General features: G+C 42.7%; 1 protein-coding gene across 11 annotated transcripts; it reads left to right on the top strand.

Annotated features, from left to right (window-relative positions):
• The first annotated feature begins 42 nt into the window (after nucleotides 1-42).
• Nucleotides 43-24,351, top strand: klc1b (kinesin light chain 1b). 11 transcript variants are annotated; one of them, XM_035531466.1, is made up of 18 exons: nucleotides 43-97; nucleotides 740-851; nucleotides 8,397-8,664; nucleotides 9,026-9,256; nucleotides 10,182-10,260; nucleotides 10,450-10,678; nucleotides 11,071-11,158; nucleotides 11,692-11,793; nucleotides 12,459-12,632; nucleotides 13,365-13,464; nucleotides 14,231-14,283; nucleotides 14,515-14,582; nucleotides 14,693-14,801; nucleotides 15,059-15,067; nucleotides 15,350-15,502; nucleotides 22,092-22,216; nucleotides 22,577-22,634; nucleotides 23,321-24,351. In XM_035531466.1, exons 3-18 carry the CDS (start codon nucleotides 8,416-8,418, stop codon nucleotides 23,393-23,395), a joined length of 1,902 nt encoding a protein of 633 aa, XP_035387359.1. In that variant the 5' UTR covers nucleotides 43-97; nucleotides 740-851; nucleotides 8,397-8,415; the 3' UTR covers nucleotides 23,396-24,351. The 11 variants fall into 11 exon arrangements, with proteins under 11 accessions (XP_035387359.1, XP_035387355.1, XP_035387354.1 ...); XM_035531462.1 differs by having other exon boundaries at nucleotides 44-103; nucleotides 737-851; XM_035531461.1 differs by having other exon boundaries at nucleotides 51-133; nucleotides 737-851.

The following is a 24,351-nucleotide window of genomic DNA, read 5'->3' as shown; positions in this document are numbered from 1 at the left end:
CCCGTTTGATAACCCCGCCCTGTTCTAATGATTATTACGTCATTTTAACACAAGCAGCTACGCGTTGGGTGTCGAGGCGAAACAAGACTGACGAAACGTGTGTGTATGTATGTGTGTGGTCTCCTCGTTACAGGTAGTGGACGTGTGTGTATGTGTGTGGTCTCCTCGTTACAGGTAGTGGACGTGTGTGTGTATGTGTGTGGTCTCCTCGTTACAAGTAGTGGACGTGTGTGTATGTGTGTGGTCTCCTCGTTACAGGTAGTGGACGTGTGTGTATATGTGTGTGGTCTCCTCGTTACAGGTAGTGGACGTGTGTGTATATGTGTGTGGTCTCCTCGTTACAGGTAGTGGACGTGTGTGTATATGTGTGTGGTCTCCTCGTTAGAGGTAGTGGACGTGTTGGCTGTGTAGCGCTAACTAACTAGAATTTATATATTTATCCCAATCCTGGAAGAAGCGTTTGAAAATGTGCACAATATTAGTTTGACTAGTTAATTTTACACTTGTGTGAACTTTGTTTTAATCATGCAACGGTATCTTTCATACAACTAGATGTTTATCCATCTAGCTGGGTAGTTTTAATTTGAAGTGTGTTGACAAGCTAACATATCTTAGCTGGATAGCTAGTAGGACTTGGCGTGAAGTGCGGGAGGCGTCGTCGGTTTGCTAGCTGCCGCTTTTGTTAGGTTAACAAGCTAAGCTAGCTCACAAAATATTTTTTAAACTCCACTCCTAGCAGGTCGCTGTCGATCGGATGGCTTCATGAAATCTCTTCAGTTGAACATCTCTCACTGGAACTAAAAAGCCAGAGGATTTGCCGCACACTCGTTTCGTCGGATATCGACAGAGAGGTATGATGTCATGTTAGCTCCCTTGTTAAAGGCTGGCTAATGCTAGCTGACTCCCGAGGTTAGCAACCTTTTTGTGCAATGTACACTGCTATGTCTACTGTTTGTTGTTCAATCGACTATAACACTTTACCAGACGTATCGATAGGACAAGTCAAAGGCAAAGTCCTAGGCAGATAAATTGGCTATATAGCTAGCTATGTTGGCTAACCTTACTAGGTTGTAAGTTGTCAGTGCTAGTTAACTGTTGCTAGCTAGCTAGCGACTAAACCATTTCATGTTGTTAGTGCAGTTCGTTATCTTAGCTAGGATTCTAACGTTAACTGAATATCTACCCAACTGGCTAACTAGATACAGTGCTTTAAGTCGTTGATCTCTAGAGTTTGAGTGGTCAAAACAGATTTTTTTTTATCATGTCTGCAAATATAATGGCCGAACTTGAGTGAACCGAGGGTGTAATTTTATAAGCGAGCAGTTCTTTTCACACATCCGATGATGGAATGTCTTGTGGTTGCCAAGAATGGTGTCGAATGGACCTGCAACACCTATGCCACCAGACGTTTTATTTATTGATGGCAGTAAAATACTTTGTCAGGGGATGCTGTTGGTTCTCTCATTAATATTAAATGTCTACGGTTCATTTGTGACAAGGTGTTTTAAGAGGCCAGTGGCATATGGTTTGGCGCCTTTAATGCACAGCAAGTGTGTCTGGTTTGTGAGGAATGTATGGATAGTGACGATTGTCATGCACACTCCCATCCAGACAGGAATAATTTAATGTTAGGATTTTTATATTGACACTAAGCAGGTTGACACATGAATTGCTTAGTCAGGATTCTGACTGCAATGACTCTGACTTTATATATTCTCGTATTTCTAATATTTTGTTGATCACTTTTAGAAGAATAATTTAATGGTACTAAAAATGAACGTCAGCACACCTTAAAAATCTGTAACATTTGTCATGCTCTGTAATAATTGTATTTGTTATTGTTCATCCCATAGCATAGTGTGCATCACGTCAGTTTTGCACCTGCTTGCATACTTTGGATGTTTAGAGAAACCAAGCCTGTGCCTTTTGTGTATATAGAGCAATCAAGCTTATGATTTTTCTTTTTAAAGCTTGAGGGTGAAGTCATTTTTTGATTTTTATCATTCTATTAATAAGTGTTAGGAAAAGGTTTATGGTCATGTCTTGATATAACCTCTTGTTTGTCCTATACTGGGTTAGATGAAATAATATGCAAGCTGTTTCTTTGAGTAAGTAAACAAAAACTGATTAGAAGGTCATCAGTGGTTATTTGGCAGGTGCAGATTTCATAAGCGAGTGTTATTGTAATTGAAATCTAGGTTAATTTTATACTTAGAAATCTAACTCCTTTAAAATTAGCTTGAGTGGTTTTGTTTGGCTTATTGCTTAAAAAGGTTTAGTGCTGATTATTTGTAATGAATCAGTTTGATATTATAACTTTGCCCATGTTTTTTTAAAGGAGTTTATAACCCCCCCCCCCCCCCCCCATTTTAAAGAACAATGTACTTATTCTGTTAGACAAACAGCCACTTCTAGCTTGTATCTCACTGTATAAAGGTGCTTATTCATTGCCTCAGCATTGTCATACTTGACTGACCGTTTTCGACTACAGCAGTGACTGTCGTGCTGCGGGGTGGCGGAACCCATCCATCGTGTAGGGCACAAGATCAAAAACTTGTGCTGTGTTTAGGTTGTTTACCGAGGCAGTTCTGTTTGCGTGGAGCTGTTACTAGAGCTCTGAAGGACTGTTTTTTTTGTTTTTTTTTTCTTTTCTTTTCTTTTCTTTTTTTTTTAATGGACTGCTGCATTTGTCTTTAGTTTACATGCAAACAAACACAAGCATACAGTAGTTTGCCTGTGTGTGTTTGGGGAGCTCACTAGGCCAGTGTGCAGGGGAATAGCCCTGGGTCATGGTCACTTTGCCTCAGCTGTCTGCTGCCCAGACCGCACCCTTACTGCCTACGCATTCAGCTGTCTCCCTGTTGGCCTGCCTGCTCTTTGTGTCTGGTTCAGTGACTTGTTCCCCCACCACCAGCCGAACCAACCCAGCAACCAAATGTATATGTTCCTGGTTTGTTTTTCTGGGTAGTTTTTCCTCCATGGTATATTCAGGACACAATGAAGAGTTAATACAATTGTGATTACCGTTCTTAGACAAAGTTATAGTGGATGTGGTGTAAGACTGATGCAGCCATGCAGGAGCGCTTGATGACGGTGCAAACGGAGTAGTGGATCATCACGAACTTCCTCTCTGTGTAATTATGGTGTCTGGACACTGAAACCTGCGTGCTCCTCCTAAATAGAAATAGTCTTTTGGAGGTACAGTTTCGCGTAACTAGATTATTTTCCGATCTTGGAAATGGCTCAGTTTGGGAATAAGCATGATGTCATGTGCAGATGTGAATCATCTTGAGGCCTATAGTTGCAAATTATGCAGTATATTTTTATTTGAATGGGTTTTTTTCCTTCTGTCCCTGTTGCATGAATTCTGGTTTTAATATCTGCTAAACGTTTTATTTTCATATGGTTATGACTGTGTATGTCTTAATAAAATGTTGCTTTTCGTTCGGCTCAAGCACAGCCAAACAGAGGACAGTACAGACTGCCCTTAGCGAAGCTTAGAGCCTTATCAGAATGTCTTTCAAAACTGTGTGAGCCCCGTTAAGATTGTCAGGATGCAAATGATGCTAGGGTGAGCTGGAGGGAGTGGCCATGGCTGCAGTGGGAGAGGCTGCCTGCAGGATGCTGGCTTTAGGAGCAGGGGTCGGTGGGGTCAGTGGGGTCACTGAGCACTCATGTGAAGAGGAGGGGTGATGCTGAATGATACAGTAATGGGTATGGGATGATTGTTTCTGGTGGTGGGGACTCCTGCTAGCCTGTAGCCCACCTCTCTGGTATGAACTATAGGTCTCTGTAAGCATATCTACTGCAGATTTCACTTGTTTTTTCTTTCTCAGTCACCCTAGAACTATCCTCTGGCTCCCAGATACTGCTGTCTCTACTGCATACACTCAGCTAGTGTGGGTAAAGGGGTCTGTGATGGCTTGAAGGATTTAGTATTATTTGTAGCAGCTGTAAATTCCTGGGCTCGAGTGAGATCCTGTTTTTGGTGCATCATCCCACTGCATTTTCAATGTAAAGTAAACCTGTGTACAGTGCTTTGCCTTTGCATGTAGTCTAACCTGAACACGATGTTTTGTTTGTGAGTTAGTGCTGGGTTAAGAAATGGAAAATGGAACATCCTTTTCCCCTGGTGGTGAGTTGGCTCTTGCAGCAAAGCACAGACTCAGGCTACAGTAGCACTGTTTCCTCACTGCATGTGCCTACCTCTGATGTTTTTGTTGTGAGCGTATGTACATGCATGCAGAGTGTTTGCATATAGAGGCTTGTTGTAAGCGTTGGATCATGCTTTTTTTTTTAATGTAGTTCTTTTGGTTCTGCAGAAGTGCCCCCCCCCCCCCCCTCTCTCTCTCGCTCCCTCCCCCTCTCTTCTTCCCTGGCTCCCCTCCCCCTATCCCTGCACGGAGGGTGGGGCTGCTCCCTGATGACTCGGTGATGCTGGGAAAGGCTGCAAGAAGGTCATAATCCCGTTCTCCTCTCATCAGCACACCCGCAGCCCTGGTATATTTCTCCAGGCATAGGATTTGGTCATAGATCAGATTTGGATCAGGACCTTTCATTTGGATTAGCCTTGTCGGTGGTTAGTGTTGCTACGGTAACACATTTTGGGTGTGCGTTGCCGTGTGTGAGTCATTGTTTCATCAGTGTGCGACGGTGCTTGGCTATGAGTATCTGCTGCTGGCACTAAGGTAGGCTACCCCTAAATTACCGCTACATGTATTGCTGATAAACAACCACTCTGTGCCTCACTTGTGCTCCAAGCTGACATGCTAGGTCTGCAAAACCAAAACTAGCTCTTAAAGTTTTAATTTTATAAGGCCACATAAGGAATGATTAGATTGTGCTGGTGTATGTGTTTTCCCTAATTAGTTTTCAAGAACGCAAATTTTATATCAGGTTAGCTGTCCAGTATGTGAAATTGAGCTTGTGCAGAGAGCATGTAACTATCATTTGTATTTATTCGTTTGTTTGTTTTATTACTGTTCATGCTTTTATTTTGTTTTTGTTACACGAACAAACCATTGTTTTTGAGTTATTCACATAACCATTCAATTTGCTACATGGATTCAGGTTTCTGCAAATGGACAGAGTCTGTATGATCAAGGGCAGAAAGGAGTATGTGAAATGGTTTTTTTTGTTTAGCAGACATGTTTCAGGAAAAACTACATACTGCTGACAGTCTCCATAAACAGGAAACAAATGATGTTGCACATTTGTCTTCTGCAATGAACAAAATGAGAACAACCTCCAAGTAAATTCATTGTGATGAGTAGTATTGTAATATTTTATAACAATCTGCTTGTTTTATTGATTTGTAGCTACTTCTGTTACTAGGTTTGCCCTTCAGTACACACTATGAACAGTCAGTATCTCTGTGGTCATTTGTATATCTTGGGTTAACAGGTTGAAACTACCCCTATATTCTGTTACCTGTTTAAGCTTCTTTCCATGCCGCTGCTCAGGGCAAACACCTTTCATCTGTGGGAGAGCTTATTTCACTGAGAGGATCTTTAATGCCAGATTATTCCCACAGAACACTAGACTCTGAGAGTTTAGGAATGGATGTTATGGATTGGTTAAATGTAAGTTGTCAATGCTAGGTAGTTAATTTTATTCACACTTTTAAAAAGGTTTTGTAAACTTTGAGAGCTGTAAAGCTAAAATTTTGTTTTCCTTTTGGCTTTTCATATTAAGAATAGATCTGCAAAAGGCTTCATTTATAGGCTATTCTGTTTCATCTTTATTATGAAAAGATGTTGCTGCATGTTCTTGCATGTCTTGTAAAATGCTCACCTGGCATCTTAAAGAATGCATCACAGATTGGCCCATACCCAAGCTGCTGATTATGACCTTAAGCATTATATTTATGCATGCTTTCTGTTGCAAACTGTTATTCGTTTGATGTTTACTTTTGTTGCATGTTTGGATGTCAGTATCTGATAACCTAGGTTAATTAGTGTATACCTTCAGATGCTTTTCATGTCCTCTTTCAGCAATCTTTAGCAGAAATTTGTTTTGTTTTTTTGTTTTTTTTGTTTCTAAATATTTAATGTTTTATTTTACACCAAGTTGTCCTAGTGCTGGACTGGTCTCACTTTGCTCATTTTAAGTTTCACTGTGTTTTAGAATTGCAGCTCTGCTCTGTCATGTCTGTATCACCCAGACACCTGGTGGGCAGCTGCTATCGTAACATGCCAAAGCTGCTGTGCTTTGAGAGTTCTTGCCACAGAGTGCTGGGCGATACTTTTGATATTCCGTCCACAAACCCAGTACCTCTCTTCAAACCTGCTTCTTCAACCTGTAGACTGCGCGCAGGTCTTTGCTGACGCACACAAACTTGTTGTCTTGACATCTTACATTCTGCTGTGTGCTTGTGGCCTTATCACCGAGAGCTGTAGTTGAAGGATAGTTTTATTCTTTTCCTTCCTGAATGAGCTGCACTCTCTGCCTTCCATTTGGTCTGTTGAGGCAGCGTGATTACAGGCTGATTCATCAAACACTGACTAACAGCTTAAAAGACCCTGTGCAGTCTTAGCAAAATTGGTCAGACCAAATAAATATGTTCTGGAACGTTTGAAGCTCCTTAACCAGTCTACCTCTTTTGCTCGTGTCTTCTGAGGGTCTGTCTTCCCATACTCATGTTGCAAAACAAAAAAAAAAATTTGTTTATATTGTATGTTCAAATTCCTCTAGGAGATGCTTGACCAGTGCATTTTACAATGGTTTGTTGTCTCAGTACCGACATGGGTTGGGTACAGTATCGGCGGCAGCTCTAAGGCTTTTGTACCGTGGCGTGCCTTCCAAATCCAGGGGATACAGTTCAGTTCCTGAGGAAGCCTGTACACATTGGAACTTTGTTTCAAAAAAAAAAAAAAAAAAGTCAAACTATATATTGGTATTTTATTCTGAACATTCATCTTGAATTTCACTTTGCTTTTCAAGATTTGAAGCCCAATAATGTCACGAAAGCTAGAACATTTATATACTCAATGACAGGAGTGTGCCATAAAGACACGCCTCCAGTCATGAACATATGGTGAAGCTTGAAGAACAGCTCCCAGTCACACTGTCAACTGACTTAGTAATGATCCTTTTAAGAATAATTTGATTGGGATCATTAACGAGCAATGAGGTTCTTTTGTAAGTGCTTCGCTCCCTGCTAAATAACCAGCTTCAGGCATTGGATGTTTGCGTTTCAGAAGTTTGCATCCTGCTGGCAAGTTATCCCATTCCATTTCCTCACTGCTAGCACGAGGAGTGTAGTGATGCACAATCATCTATTGCTCTTTTTCTAGTAGCGTCACTTTCAGTCAAACCGCCTCCGTGCCGATGGAAGCATCATAGACTGACAGTGACCGTTGCCAGCACAAAGAACACGATCCTTTCAAGTGCGGCGCCAGCGACTCCTTCACCCTCCTGCTGAGCAGACAGAGCTGTGACTCTGTTTTGCCCCTGGTTCTCCTCATGTCTCTGTGACAGTGATGGTTTTGAGGATCTGAGTGAGGGGGTGGTGTAGTTGTACATAGAGGGAGCGAGAGAGAAAATGCTATGCTGAAGCTCTCATTGAGTTAGTGAACGTATCTGGAGGCAGATGGTCCTCAGCTGGAGCCATGCGTTCAGACCTGCTCTTGTATTTCCCTTGCTGCCTTTGTGGCTGTAATCCACATCATAACCAGACTGGGTCTCATCCAGGGGGGGGGGTCCACATTTAAAGGCTGTACTGTTCGCAAGTCGACTTAAACAGGGCAAGATGCTTGGATGATGCCATGAAAAGGTTCTGTCTGTCCCAGTCAATTTCTTGCATTGCAGGTGATTTTGTTAGAAATTTGTTTATTTTAGAATTTTAAGGATAATAATGGATCTTCATCTGTTAGGCTCATTTTGGTAAATGATTTTCTTGCTTAAGCAGTATGCTGGTTTTCTGTTTGGTCTTATGCCATGTTTAGCTTGTGCTCTAAATTCTAATGTAAAACATTTGATGCAATTTGTCAAATTTTCCACAGGGCTCCTAAAGAGGTCAAAAGTCAGTACTACACTCAGTCTATTACTGTCATGCCTAATATAGGGATTCAGATGGTCTTATTAGTTGTAATTGAGGACAGAGTGAGCATTAAGAGGTTCAAGTGGAACCGCATGAAGGCATTCAATCACCAGCTAATCCACCAGCAATATTTGTGTAGTTCTGTCTTTGTTGGAAATTGTTTGGCAAATTAATTGTGGCATTTAATTTGTTTAATCTCTTAATACTTTAGTTAGTTTAGTTGGTTCATGACATGAATTAATAATGTGACCATTTATTTGAGAAGCTTAGATGTGCTGTATTTCTCTAGCCTTTGTTTGACCATCCAGATTACCCTTTGCTTGCGTCAACTCCTGTCTTGTCTACACATCCTCAGGTTTCCCCTCTGGTAGAAGATGTCCACAATGGTGTATCCCCGTGAAGAGAAGCTGGAAAAGCTCTCGCAGGAGGAGATCATCTCAAACACCAAGCTGGTGATCCAGGGCCTGGAGGCGTTGAAGAGTGAGCACAATTCCATCTTGCACAGCCTGCTAGAGACCATCAAGTGCCTAAAGAAGGATGAGGAAGCCAACCTCGTGCACGAGAAGTCCAACCTGCTCCGCAAATCTGTGGAGATGATTGAGCTAGGCCTGGGGGAGGCACAGGTGCGACTGGTTTGAGTCGGGATTTTTGTTTGTGGGGATTAGGAGTCTACCCAAGGTTGTTACTGGACATGAAAAACCAAACCCGAGTCACTACTGAGAGTTTCCTCTTGATCTTGTACACAGTTATGCTACAGTTTAAGATAATTTGGCTAAACACTAAAGATGGAATGAGGAACATGCCTTTGGAAAAAGATGTGATTCACTCAAGCCTGTCAACCATGTTACATTGATTCAACCATTTCACTGCGAGTTGTACTGTGTATGACTGTGTATGTGACAAATAAATCGAACTTGAACATTCGTCTCATCCCCTTTGCATTTCCTTCTCTCTCTCTACTTGGCTGTGTTTTTGTGCCTGCAGGTCATGATGGCACTGTCCAACCACCTGAACGCAGTGGAGTCAGAGAAGCAGAAGCTGCGTGCGCAGGTGCGGCGCCTGTGCCAGGAGAACCAGTGGCTGCGTGACGAGCTGGCCAACACGCAGCAGAAGCTGCAGAAGAGCGAGCAGAGTGTGGCCCAGCTCGAGGAGGAGAAGAAACACCTGGAGTTCATGAACCAGCTCAAAAAGTACGACGAAGACGTTTCGCCCTCGGTAAGAGAACCGCCCCGGGGCTTCTCTCGTCTCCGGTCTCACCCTGCGGATGCTATGACCCATTATTACAAATAGCAAGGTTAAAAAAAAAACACTAGATGAAATGGTGGTCGGTGAGCTAGCAAACCTGCTAGCACAATCACATGCATGAGCTACCCAATCGGTTTGGCCATTCGAATCCTGTTTGTCATTGTGTGTATTTTCCAGGAACTCGTGTGGTTGGGTAGCGATAGGTTAGGTCATCAGGCTGAATCTCCAGGTGTTGCACCCTGACTTTCTTATTGCCTTTATTTTCATGTTGGGAGCAAAGAAGCTAGAGCTGTTGGGCTCTGGGAGCAGCTCTGCCCCCAGGCCTGGACTCTGGGCCGACTCTCCCCACTGGGCATGTTTAAAACTGGCCAATCGAGGCTAAAGGTTTTGAAGTCTGTAAAAATCTGCCAAAACCAATCTCCTTTAATCATTTGCCTTTTTTATGACCTCTTCAAGATGACATTAAAAAGTATCTAAAGCAGAAAAAGGTGAGAAGAAACGGCTCGGTTTTCATAAATTTTAAGTTGCTTTAGGGAGATGACTTGTGGCATCTCGTAATCCATGCTGTTGTCAGTAACCAAACACTAAAAAGGAATTAAATATCATCGTTGTGACGGTGTCTAACAACATGTTACGGATCGTATGCGGTCATTCTGTGCCACGCTGTCAAAACACATTTGGCTGTAATTGGCCACACCTGTTATTGCACGTCGGATGTTGTTCGCCACCTGAGAAGGCTAAATCCCTGACGGGCCGTTTAGTTCTGCCTTCAGCGTGTGGGTTGCCTACTTGTTTGTTCAGTCATTGTCAGCTCGTGTCACTGAAATGACATGCCTTTTTGACAGACAGCTTCAGAAGTGCTATTCTCACTGTGTTCTTTCCTTTGCTTTTCCAGGAGGAGAAAGATGGTGAACAGTCAAAAGACTCTCTGGATGACTTGTTTCCTAACGACGAAGAGGAACATGGTCAAGGCAGTAAGTGAACAGCTTCGTGCGTCTTCCCCTACTCGCCTTACTTGACTGGTGTACTGTCATGTGACTCGTAGCTTGAATCTTAACTTTGAAAAACGAGTGGCTCTCGGTTTGATCTGTAGCGAGTCTCCTTTCGCAGATTGAACCATGTGTGTTACTTTTGATGGTGTGTTTGCTCCCCCCCCACTGCAGTGCAGCACCAACACAACAGCGCAGCCGTGGCTGCGGCTCAGCAGGGCGGGTACGAGATCCCGGCACGTCTCCGCACCCTGCACAACCTGGTGATCCAGTACGCCTCGCAGGGCAGGTACGAGGTGGCGGTGCCCCTCTGCAAGCAGGCTCTAGAGGACCTGGAGAAGACCTCGGGCCACGACCATCCTGACGTCGCCACCATGCTCAACATCCTCGCTCTCGTCTACAGGTCGGCACGCGAGAGTCACACGTTTGCCGTATGCTTAGCGCAGGCATAGTCGTTCACAACTGAATGAGCACAGGTTGGCTTAGCCTTTTGAGTAGGTTGTTTAGTAATGTTTGTTTCAATATAAACTTTTCCACTGGTCCTCACAGGACAGTTATGACAGTTGACTGATTCTGGGAGTTTATAGTAAATCTACTTGCTTTTAGCCGGACTCTCGGCCAGCTGCTGGAACTCATCGGTAGTTCATATTATTAGATCAGTATTTATATTTCTGACGCTTTATGCTTATGCTTACCCTATCAGTGCTTTCAGTTAGTTGCCTGTGTCAGTTCAGTTACTCATTCAATACCAGTGGGTAAGTAATATGTGTCCTTTCTTCTCTGGCTGCCATTCAGGGACCAGAACAAATACAAAGAGGCCGCGCACCTGCTCAACGACGCTCTGTCTATTCGGGAGAAGACTCTTGGCAAAGACCACCCTGCGGTAGGTCAAAGCCATTTGCCACAACCCTTTTTTCCTGCCTTGCACTGCAGGCTGTAGTCACTCCATTACAGGGGGTAAATGTGAAAGGTTATTCATATGTTCAAAGTTTGTTGGATTGAAACTTAATAAAAACACATTCTTAGCACTCACTCTTCTACACTGAGAAAACGAAAATTATTTTGGCAAACATGTTTTGTTTAAAAATTGACAGCTAGAGTAATTTCCTTTGCAGCTTGCTGATACTCTGTGCTGTCTGCTAATGATCCGCTGAGGAAATTCAAGTGCAGATGTATAGATTACCTGTATTGATCTGTCTTATGAAACGCCATCTCCATTATAAGTATATTGCATTGCAAATATCCTGTATTACTACCCAATTAGATACTGTTATATTAGAGTTTGTGAGTAAGTCTAGATACCTGAGCCATGTTGATGGGCTTCGTTCACTGGTGTAGAACGATTCTTCTAGTCCTCAGCGTGGCTCCGTCAGATGATTCCTGCGTCTTGCTGTGTTCGTGCATGCTGTGATGCAGGTGGCTGCCACTCTCAATAACCTGGCCGTGCTGTACGGGAAGAGGGGCAAGTATAAGGAGGCAGAGCCACTGTGTAAGAGGGCCCTGGAGATCAGAGAGAAGGTACATGGACACAACCGAGTAGCACTTCTCAGGAGTGGTCATTTTATCTTTTAAGGCTCGACACAAAATAATCATCTGGTTTTTTTTATCGATTCAACAGTTTTGTTCGTAAGATGTTGCTAGAGAAGGTGTTTTTAGGTGTGACCAAATATTTTAAGTTACGAGGGAAATCACAAGCTTAATTTTTGTTTTGTAAATAAATTTGTGTTGTTAGTTTCAAATTGTGTTTGGTAGAAGGAAAAACCGAACCAAATGACGTACAGCCAAGCGCTTAATTCCTCTCGTCAGATTTCTGTCAGGGCTTTGTGAATGAGGGAATCAACAATGCTGATTTGAAATGTCCACCAAAAATGCAGCTTGTATCAGCACAAAATGTTGACATGGTGGAAGAGCTAGAAGATGAAGACCCTCTTGCCATGAGTGGGATTGCTTAGGGCCTGAGAGAGCTGTACAGCAGCCCTTCATATTGATTCATCCTCTATGAGAGCATGTGGATTCTGAGCACACAGCAGAAATCTTACACCCACTCAGATGAACATGCCTGCTGGAGGGAGCAGCCCAATACTGAAGGGTGACGCTCGCCGGGACCCTTGCCTACAGAGGTGTCTAAGACAAATGTAAAACTCAAGTTATTTTTGTGTGCGTCTGTCTCTCTTGTGTGTCAGGTGCTGGGGAAGGACCACCCAGATGTGGCAAAGCAGCTGAATAACCTGGCCTTGCTGTGTCAGAACCAGGGCAAGTACGAGGAAGTGGAATACTACTACTGCAGAGCTCTGGAGATCTACGAATGCAGACTGGGCCCTGATGATCCCAACGTTGCCAAGACCAAGAACAACCTGGTGATGCTCTGCTAACCACTTCAGAGCAGACATGTACTTCACTGATCCTTGAGAGTGCTGTGGTTTTTAGCACTGCTTCAGAGCTGCATCTGCATAGAGAAAGAGCAGCCCTTCTATTAGGAAATATTTGGGCTCAAGCTGCAGTTCAACTTTTAGTGGCTATACTATGGATGTTGAGGATGCTTATGATATCCCCACATTGAATAGACCTACAAGTTTAATTTAAGTGGTAAAAGCCACTACTGATCTTTCTTTTGTGTAGTTTTGAGTAGCTTCTGTTTTTTTTTTCTTCTTTTTTTTTTTTTTTTTTTTTTTGAGCGTTAGAACAAGTGAAACTCTCCCACTGAAATGTTTTTTGGCTCCATAGCAAGCTGTGGGGGGGAAAAAGGTTTGCTGATGGAAGGGAGTTGATGTGCACAGCTCAGGCTGGGAAATAACGCCACTAGATTGTTCACGTCTCCTTTTATGCTCTTCTCCTTGACAGACCTCACAGTAAGCTGTTATATTAGCTGCACTCATTTGGTGAGTGTGAATCAGAGAAATGGCTTTCAGGAGTAGCTTTAGTGGAACTACACAGTGCAGAAGAGCCTTGTGTGCTCATACCTGCGGTAGGATGTGTATAAGCTTTGCTCCCAGTCCCAGTATTCACACGGTCATTGAAGGACCTTCAGCGTTTACTAATGAAATGCAGTGGAATATTCTGGCTCTGACCTCCTCTCTGGTTCTCCACAGGCTTCATGCTTTCTCAAACAGGGCAAATACAAGGAGGCTGAGATTCTGTACAAAGAAATTCTCACACGTGCCCATGAGAAGGAATTTGGATCAGTGGATGGTGAGATTCAAACTCTTTAACACTAAAGTTTTATGAGCTGTTTAACACTGGGCCTAATGAGAATAATGTAACTTGTATGTGGAATATATTAGACAGAGCTTTCTAAATCTAATTGATGAACTTGATTCCATTGTCTCCCTGTCCTCCATTTAGCTTTCCCTGTTGTTTTTGTTGAAATCCACTCCTATTCTTACTCTTATAAAGCAGAGATCAAGGCCATCAGTCAGCAGTGGGTTTAAATAACGGACCGTGTTCTAAACACAGTAAAAGGCTCTACACCTCAGTCCCATCAGCCAAGAATGTAACAGCCAAAAGAATTTGCTGATAAAACACAAATTTCTGGCAGCAAATAAAGCTTCTGGTCATCTTTAATGCTGAATGCCTTTTTATTGATGTTTGGTGGTGGTGGTTTTCACCAATGTCCAAAAGTTGAATTCTTTTGAAACACGTCGGGGCTTTAGACATTGACATCTTAATTGGTTTGATGTATGCCCTCCCTTTTGTCACAGATGGAGCTCTAGAGACAGCTGAAGACATGAACCTAATGTCTTTACCCACCTGATTTTTACAATTATTGCATTTTCATTTTAAAAGTGGAAGCAGAACACGCTGACTAACGGCGTCGTCGGTGCTTTTCCGGCATCTATAGGGTGACGCCTAGAATAGATTTGATAGAAAAATGATACAAATTAGATCATGTGCTCTGAGACTCTGGATGCAGTGGGCATAATTTCATATTCTGAGCCACTGATGTGTCTATCCACAGCTGAGAACAAGCCAATCTGGATGCATGCTGAAGAGAGGGAGGAGATGAGCAAGGTGGGGTGTTTTTAAAAAGATAAACCAAACACGCAATCAAAAGAAACAACAGCAACAACAAAGAGGAATGATCAGTCTCTAGAGACACCACATTGGATCATTCTTTTTTTTTTTTTTTTTTTTTTTTTTTTTTCCCTCAGAAAATACAATAATGTACGATAAGGGGTCTCAAAGCATACAGAACATGTCTGGATATGTGTAGTTTATAGCTGTGGTCTTGTTTACTTCCAGGGCAAGCACAGGGACAACACTCCTTACGGAGAGTATGGAGGATGGTACAAAGCCTGCAAAGTCAGCAGGTACCACAATGCAGCCTTGCTGCATGTTTGACACCTGAGACTGATTTTTGCTGTTTAACTCTGGACTCCTGTTTTGTCCTGTCTTTTATCTCGCTGTTTCTTGTCCTCAGCCCAACTGTGAACACCACTCTGAGGAATCTGGGTGCTCTGTACCGCCGTCAGGGCAAGATGGAAGCTGCAGAGACCCTGGAGGAATGTGCCATGAGATCCCGCAAGCAGGTGGGCACCATTAAAAACCAGCCCAGGGCTGCATGAGGCTGACTGAGTGAGACATTGAGATTTTAAGATGGTGCACTCAAAATTTTAAAGCCCTAACTGATGGTTCTTAAATTCTTACTTTGTTTGTTTTTTTGTCTTGTCAGTTACAGTTTATAAAGGGGGGGCATAGTGTCTTGAATGCTGTTGCATATCATGTTGATGTCCTTTTTGTTTTGTTGTTTTTTTAACTTTCTCCCTTGGCTTGCTTTGGATGCCAGAGCAACTCAGTAAGTCATTCAATCTAAAATGGGAGCATCTAGTCTTGAGTCATAAGCGCTTCATTGTCCATGAACCTCCACCCCAGAGATCAAGCATCGCAGATTCATTAACTCCATTGTTCCATGTCTAATATAAATGGCCACTCCATTACATGCAGCTCTTTAAAAAAAAAAAAAAAGGACCTGTCGAGTTGGAGTTCTACATTTGAAAAAACCAAACGGAACGTGTGTGCACGTGTGCCTTAACGCGCGCGTGCTGGTGTAAATGTGTGCGCGTGCGTCCTTTTTTAGGGGACTGATCCCATCAACCAGAGCCGTGTGGTTGAGATTCTGAAGGAGGGCGATGGGGACAGGAGAAGGAGCAGAGATAGCATGGCCAGCGTTAAGTACGACAGCAGCTCGGAGGCTGGAGAGGAAGTGAGTATGGGCATAGTGTGGAGCGGGGTAAGTACACATCCACCACAGCATCCAATCACAGAGCAGCGGCACTCGAAGGCAGCTCGGAGCAGCCTCGCCCTGTTCCTCCGCCGGAGGACTTCACTGCTCGACACGAGGCCGCTCTCCCTGGCACCGTTAATGTGGTGTCTCCTAGTGCTCAGCGTATACTAAAGTGACTTTGCGATACTGATTTTAATAACTGCTACTGCAGTTGAATGCAAAATTTAAGCTTAATCCATGTCTGCAAAACCAGAACCTGAAGTCCGGAATTGATATTTGGATATTTTGGTACCTGTGAGGTATAGGCATGTAAGGCTGCTCTGACCTGCTAAGGTGCCTGCTAATATTTACGAGGAACCAAAAGCTGATTGACTGTCCTGGCATATCAGAGTTTAAGTGTAATTGTTTTGCTGTTGTCTTTTTATTCTTCTTTTGCCTGAGATGTTCTTGTGTAGCTTGTCTGTGCTAGTGCTAGTGCTAGGCATCCGAGCATTTGTGAAGCGCAAATGCACGGACACTCACTCCTCCTGCAGAAGCCACAGTTACAGAAGCCCACTTCCTCCCCTCACACCCTTGGAGCACAGCACAGTCTAAAAGAAATGGCTGTTGGTCCCAAGCTTTTTCTTGAGCTCCTTTAGCGCCACTGTGTTGGGGCTGAGTCACTCAAATGAGAAACCTACATTTTGTTTCTGAAAACATTTAACATCTTCCAAAATGTTATGAATAAATGATTTGGCATAAGTGTGTAGAGGTCAGAATGGCCTTAGGACACATGGGGGCTTCTGCAGGGGGGAGAGGCGCCACATTTCCGTGCGCCTCTGCACCATTCCTTGCCTCGCCTCACCACACCACACCACCCGCACTACTAGTCTGCGTTTGAGTTTGTTTGGCTTGGCTATTTGCGCTGCACGACTACAGCAGTGCTCATTAATCCACACCACCATCGCTGCTGGCACACCCGCACTCACTGTACTCATTTGGGCTTGCGTTTGCAGCACAGACCATATTCAGCATGTGCATATTCCAAAGCATGGTACAGGGTGTTTAGAGCTGTTGGAAATAATGTGTGATTTAACCCACCACTAAAGCTGATTTGAGGCATGATCACAGCTATGGTATCTGTTGAAGTACAGTGTAGTATATTCTCTTGAGGTGTGTAAGGAGCTTGTTGTGAAACCCAGTGTATGTTGAAAGCCCTGTTTGGTCAGATGGCTCCCAGTACTTCAGGCTCTCTGTTTGTGTGTGTCTCTCTCCAAGGTCAGATGTGGAGCTGTGTGGCACTTTATTGCCTTTGTCGCCATGATCATATTCCTGGCACTGCAAATCATACTGGGGAAATCCAGAGAGAATGTGTGCTCTAAATAAATCAACTTTATAAGCATGCCTGCACTGTGTTTTTAGCTTGTTTATATCAACACCCAAACAGTAGATACAAGCCTTTGTTTTTAGTTACTTTAAAGTAAATCTGTTTAGGATGCACCAAAAAAGCCATTTAACAGTAAATTAATTACTGTCTATGCAATTTGTATTGTATAGTATATAAAAATGTGTGTGTGTGTGTGTGTGTGTGTGTGTGTGTGTGTGTGTGTGTGTGTGTGTCTCAGAGGTAGAAAGAAGGAAAGCGAGAGAATATGGTGTCGGTTCTATGCAGTCTCCTGCAATGCTGTGTTTGTTCTGAGCTGAGGCACTGTGAGTGCAAATGCTGGGTGCAGAGCCCAGGCATGGGCTCCAGAGCAACTAAGGGAGCCCTGCACTTCCACAGCTAGTGTGTGCAGGCTGCAGAGCTGGAGGCTTGCCAGGGCTCCTGAAAGCCTCTGCTGTTCTGAGAGGCAGGCACCCTGCTGCCCTGCCAGGCTGGGCTGATCTGCCATCTGCCCACCAGGCACTGATGCCTATTTGAAGTGCTGATGCAGCACTGGGGCAGGATGGTGGTCACCTGGTTCTTTCAGTTTAAGTGCTTTGTGGATTATTCATGTGATGTGTGGGGGGGGGTTCACTTATGCATGAACACTATGACTGTGGCCTTTTTTATTTATTTATTTATTTTTGCCCCTTTTTAAATTTTGCGTTGTTTAACCGCATGATGCTGCGTTAATGCTGAATTTAGTTCTCTGTTACTAACCGACTTCATCCAACAGTTTGTTGTTGCTGCTGCTGTTGTTGCCATGACAACCAATCAGCCAAGGAGAGCATTTCTTCTGGATGTGGTGGATTGTACTCCCTTCGTGATGTCTTTGCCTCCTTTGTGGAGATGGGTCTGGACAAAGTGGCAGTAGCAGTGAGCATTAGATAGACCAGCCTGTGAGAGTTAGGAGGTTTATGATGGCAGTCATGTAAGAAACATAATATGAATAACTTTGGTTAAGTAAGCACACCCATTCAACATGTCCTAGAGCAGGTGGCTTATTGTGTCATTCGCAGAGTTCAGTAGCCTTTGGTTTGCTCCTTATCTTACCTTTGCAAATGAGCACTGCAGTATTTCTCCTGGCAGGAAAGGGAAGCACACGCCGAGTCAGACAGATAATGAACACGACTTTATTCTAGCTAAATCTTCAAGTGTCTGCATTATGACAGATCATCCACACCCAGACCGGTTCTGTCCTCTCTTGAGCATTACATTTCTTGTAGCACTTGCCAGGGGTGTGTGTGAAGGAGAGGGAGAACATTTCCCTTCAAGATCAGTCCATAGTGTGCAAGGTATGTTCCTGCCTTCCTCACTGCACAGGGCAGTTGGAGTTGTCACCTGTACACTCTCACAGTAGACTATAAGCAACGATCTGACCTAGAGGAGCACCTACAAATCCCTCAGCCACATAACACCCCTGCTACTATTAATGCCCTTCTAGGGACCTAGTCTGCTGATAGTCCACCTATAAGGTTCGGCCTACTTCTGTGTTTTGTGACTCGAGTGCTCATGCTGGACAGCAGATTCAAAAAATCATAGCAGATGGTCAACGTGCACCGTCTGCTTCTCAGAGTGATTTAATCGGAACCTTAATAGCTGGCTAGTTGCATGGGAAAATGGTACACCTGTCTCTCGTAATATGCACCTGTCAAACACTCGTGCATGACTAAAGTAAAAATGTACAAAACTAAATTCTGATTTGGTAAGTAATTAACCAGATACTCGCTTTCAAATGACGTTTTGTCAGTAAGCCCATAAGATTTTAAACATCATAGTTGAGAACTGGACAGAACGGCTGCAGTGTGGATTTTGCAGAGGTTAGAAAAGGGCTCTGCTCGCATCCAGCTAGATATGGACAGCTCCCTTGTTGCTAGTTGAGGCCATTTAGTGTTTTGTTGTGATTCTCAATGGTGTGGTTTCTCTTCTTTTTTTTTTTCTCTCTCTCTCTCTCTCTCTCTCTCTCTCTCTATTAGGCATAAGCCATCAAGATTTTTCCTCCACCCTTTTCTCCCTCCACCATCACATAGCAAAGGATGTTCTTGTTGTTCCCTCTGGTCTCTTAACTGCCCACCTGCAGAAACATCCTCTTCCATTCCTGGTGTCTTCGGAGAGACTGCTCCCTGATGCTTTCACCTGTTGGGACGTGTGCTTTTTGCTCTCATTGCTTATTCTGTTTGTCTTCCTGTGGTTTCACTCCTCCTCCTCCTCCTCCTCCTCCTCCTCCTCCCTACTCCCCCACCCTCACAACTGTAAATATTTCTCAGTCTGTACCCCCCCCCCCTCCTTTTGCATTCCCTTGTTCTCATCTGGCTCTTTTTTCAGATCCTCAGCTCTTGGCTTTAGCAGATTCCGTTGGCCGTGTGCGTTCGGTCTTTAGAAACTGAACATGTATGAATCCCGTTTCTTTTTGCTGTGTAGTCTATAAAGAGTGGGTTCTGGGAGCTGCACTGCATCACAGTGTTTCATTTGGAATTTGATTTGTATTGTGCCGTTTAGAATCATTTTGTTTCTTCTCTGTTAGATTTAAAATGGCATTTGTTAATATTGTAATAATTTTAGTGGCCTAGACTTGAGTAGATAATGTTTGGCAGTTTACAAAGTTTTTGATAACATGCGTGCCTCTATTTTGTAGATTTTGTTTGTTTTTTGTTGTTTGTTCATGATGTATGATTTTTGTTTGCAAACTGGCTTTTTGATTTAAATTGGCAACATATCCAAAGGTTAATGTGATAAGGAGGTAAGACTTTGTCTGTAAACACTAGCTAATAATTAATTAGACTGCTTAAGGTTTTTCAAAAATAAAATCTTATAGAAAGAAAAACCTTGTGAGGTGAGGTAGGGGGTTAACATCTCAGATATGCTACACAGTCCTTTGTATTATTGTTGTACTTGAGTATTGATTTTTATTTTACACATCATGTTTACAGTGTTTATTTTAAGGCTTGCTGTGTCTTTTTTGTTTTGAAACATTAGCTTGGTAAGGCTAAAGCTGGGACTCTGAACTGGTTCTAGTCCCTGTTACCTGCTCTGCACAGTGGGGCAGAGCAGCAAATGGTTTTCAGCTTCTGTAGTGTTAAAAAAAAAACAACCCAAAATCATCCAACTGCTGCTATAAGCACAGCGTCAGGCAGGTCCCCTCCGACCATTGCCCCTAAAGCTTAATCTATTACAAGACTAGTGTAACAGTGGTCAGCACTTTGGGCCGTCCAGCAATGCGTGGTTAGCATTTAACCTCCATTTTTACCAGAGCAGCGAGGCATTTAAAAAGGGAATGAGGAGGACTATTTGACACTAAGAGACGAGGTCAGCACATTGAAGCTCTTTCAACACAACATGCTGTGGTAACGCAAAGTTACTTTTGTGGAGCTCCATATGTACAAAGACGTTACATTCAGCTTATTACTGTAATAATAACAACAAATGAACAATAAATATGCTTAGCTAAATAAACGTTCTTAACACAGTAGAACCGAGATCAGCTGTGGGCTAAATGTGCAGACTTATCTGGAAAGTATGAAGGTTCTGGACAAAAACTATGTAACCCTTTTAACTGCGCCTAAGGGAAACCACACCCAGATGCTGTACATGTCCTGCTCCATACAGCGTATGCTGTCGGATTCCAGCGTTTCAGTCATGCTGAAGTGTAAGCTCCAGCTTCACTGAAAACACCCACGCTTTAAGCTAATGTAGAGGACATTCATTAAGGTTCAGCTTGGGAACTGAATGTAATGTCAAGGGTGCACTTGTGTAGTTATGTTCATGTACTTGGACATTATACACATTTTAGTTCCTTTCATCTATTGACTCAGCATTACGATTCTTCTGATGGACATGTGCACGCTCACCGAAAGACTTTCCAGAGGTAGTAAAGGGTTTAAAGGTGAACAAACATTTATCATGTTATTCTAATAGACAATATTGTTGTGTTTAGTGTAATGTGGATTATTTATTGAGCTGTCCTTTATTGAAATAAATATATAAACTGTAACTTTGGGTTTTTTAGAACAGTAGTATTGACCTCTGTCGACATTATCGTAGAGAGTAGAAATCCATATACATATATATATTCATCTGTCTGCATTGTGATGGTTGTTGAATCAACTCTTGTTGATATCCTCAAATAAAGCTTTTCATTTGTGAAGGTATGGCAGTGGTTTTTCATCAGTCATTTTAAGGCCAGATTCAGTCCACTTAGTTCCCATTCAAATGTTGTAAATAGTAAATATGTCCTCTTGCTAGACACCAGCTGGAGAAGGTGCGTGCGCGTGTGCGTGTGTGTGTGTGTCCTTGGACTATACAGTAGTGCTGTGGACACCCTGCTGGTGGTGATTATATATTGCAGGCTAAACCTGTTCATAGTTGATATGCAACTAGTTCAACATGTGTATATTTTAAAAAAATCTGAATGCTTTCTGATTGAGTAAATAACTTTTTAAGCTCTGAGATGGAATAGTGTCATCAATGAAAGTAATGGACATACAGAATATTGTAGTTCCCAGAGTTCATTATGGTTGTAAAACGCAGTTCTCTACAAGAATAAAGGAGAAAAAGCTATGCATTGTGTGGGTGCATCTAATGCACCTGTGATTGTGTTCAGAAACTTTGGCCTTTCTGTTGTTGATAAATGAATTGGTCTGTTTGCTGCAGCATCACTCTGGCAGCAGGTGTAGAGAGGAAAAAAAGACTTCATGCATATATAATCAGAAAATGGGCTCTTTTCACCTGTGTATGTATGAGTACATTCTAAATGACACGTTTAAAAAGAAAACTATATAGTGCAGTTGTTAAGTTAGAACTGCAATGCCCACTTTGTGTGGGGAAAAATTTTAAATTAACCATCCAGATAAATGAACATTGTTGGTAGCTTTGTGCTTGGAAAAAACCCTTCAACACTTTGCTTATGTCTTCTTTTGATGTTGCACCATGGAATATGTACTACTGGCAAGTTCAACATTTTTCATGTTAAAGTATGGCAATGTGGGTCAAGAGAATTCTGTGTGTGTGTTAAATGTCTAATCAGTGTGTGCATGCTTAAAAGACAGAAGTGGGACTACAGTCTTGTGAATCATCACATGGTTATAATGTAGTAATTGTGTAAGCTGTGTTTGGAGAATGCTGGTGGACCTTTTGCACACTTGTGTTTTGTGGGTGTGTGTAAAGGTAAGATCTGTACTGGTTGTGGGTTTGCAGGACGGTAGCGGGATGCTTCAGCGCAGCGGCTCCTTCGGGAAGCTGCGGGACGTCCTGCGCAAGAGCAGTGAGCTGCTGGTGAAAAAACTGCAGGGTAACGGACCCCCAGAGCTTCGCAGCACCAAGTAAACACCCAAACGTGCTATAAAGCTCTTCACATGCACAGTCCGTCAGCTAAAAGCTGTCCTAAATTAGACCTCTTATTGCAGTGGTGTTCCAGTTTCTACTGTGCACATTTCACCATTTTAGATTGATATACAAGTTATAGTTGCTGAAATTGTGACTTGATATTAATAACTGGTCCAGATCTGGTTGGCCCTTAAAATTGGACTGGAATGAACCAAGATTAAACTAGTTCTCTTTTACAGGGGCCCATGATACTGATGGCTTTTTGCACTTTTAGTGCGTTTTAACATTAACAATGCCTTTGGCAACTAACTTGTCTCCATTGCTTGTACTGATGTCATTTGTATTGTTTTAATCAGTATGAAGCGAGCTGCCTCCCTCAACTACCTAAACAGGACCAGTGACGATCCCTTCCAGGTATTCCCACATCACTGAGACTCTGGAGCGTGTTGGATATTGTACCCGTACTGCAGCAGAAACTTGTATATACAAAACCGTATCCGCTTACTGTCACTTTGGCTTGTATGTGTATACAGGCCAAAGTGAGAGACCTGACTTTTGGGTTTTCATTGGCTGTAGGCCGTAATCATCAACATTAAACATTTGAAATGTATCACTCTGTGTGTAATTAATCTATATAATATAAATGTTTCACTTTTTGAATTGAACTACTGACATAAATGAACTTTTCAGTGATATTCTAATTTATTGGGATGCACCTCTATATAAGATACAGAAAGCCTTCATGTTGAAGGGTTTTACCACAGCAGCAGATGACGGTGCAAAGCAGCCATTTTGATGGGCCCTCAGGCTTGTGCCGGCAGAGAACAAGGAGCAGCTGAGGTGTAGACAGTGAAATGTTTGGTTATGGACCAAGAGGCTTTAGTGATGCAAATGTAAAGTAACACATGACAGTCACTCTGTCCTGTTACCCCTCTTCTTTCACTCTTTTTCCCTTTGATTCTCTCTCTCTCTCTCTCTCTCTCTCTCTCTCTCTCTCTCTCTCTCTCTCTCTCTCTCTCTCTCTCTCTCTCTCTCTCTCTCTCTCTCTCTCTCTCTCTCTCTCTCTCTCTCTCTCTCTCTCGTCTGCATTTGTCTCTCAGAATCCAGGTATAAGTAGATTGAGAGACAGCCGTGGGTTGAGCTCCAGTAATATGGATCTGTACAGTGGGAACTGAGAAGAGGCCCCGACAGATCAGCTGTCTGACCTTACAATGACTCTCCTCTTGTCCAACCCAAATCATCATCATCGGGGAACCCAAACACTTGTCCACTCTCAGGTTTACACTGTCTAGCTGTTGGTGGTGTAAAACCTACCTTTCGCCATGGTTTCTCTGTTGTCATCTCACACGTTACATGTATCTTGGTGTAATGTTTTCCAAAGTAGTTCTTCTCAGCCAAAGATGAGCTTATCCTGGATTAGCCCACAACGAGCCAATTAAAAATATGCAATCATAGCAGTCAGTGTATTGGTTGACTGTATGTTGACATTTGCTATAATTGTTTCATTTTAGCTGTGTCCTTGCTTGTTATGAAAGGTACTGAAAGACAGATGAATACTTTATCATTTTAGGGTAATGTGGCAAGCGAGGAAAGTACGAGGGGAGTAATTACTATAAATCCTTTAGCGTAATACCAGCCTTTGCTGGCTGTTGGTAACTATGGCATTTTTAAATGAATTATTTATTTTATGACTAATGTCCTTTGGGTCATATAGTAGATTCGTATTACCTTTGTTTTTCTGGTGAACTTTATGAACATAATCTATAGTGGGAATTGTGAATGCTACTATTTTGTGTTTTATATAAAACTCCCTCTCTCATTTTATGCTTTTCTGGCTTTCACCCTGATGTAAACAGTAATGAAACGTGGTTGTCAGGGAGGAGGACAGCTGGCTGGTTCTTCTAGACTCTTTTAATGGGCACTGTGCTCTGGGGGTCCTGGCCTGTTAATGCATCTTCACTATAATAGGGGTTATGGTCAGGAACATACTGGAATTGATATCAATGGTTCCTCCATGTGTCATGTAGAAAGTTTTAATTATTACCTGAGTTTTTAGAAATAATCTAGGTTCTTGGCTTCATTTGTTACTGTATATCACATGTTTAAAAAAAGTGAGTAAAAAAATGACAAA

Source organism: Electrophorus electricus, chromosome 11 (genome assembly GCF_013358815.1).
Source record: "Electrophorus electricus isolate fEleEle1 chromosome 11, fEleEle1.pri, whole genome shotgun sequence".
NCBI lineage: Eukaryota > Metazoa > Chordata > Actinopteri > Gymnotiformes > Gymnotidae > Electrophorus > Electrophorus electricus.
This window is presented reverse-complemented; position numbering and strand designations above follow the sequence as displayed.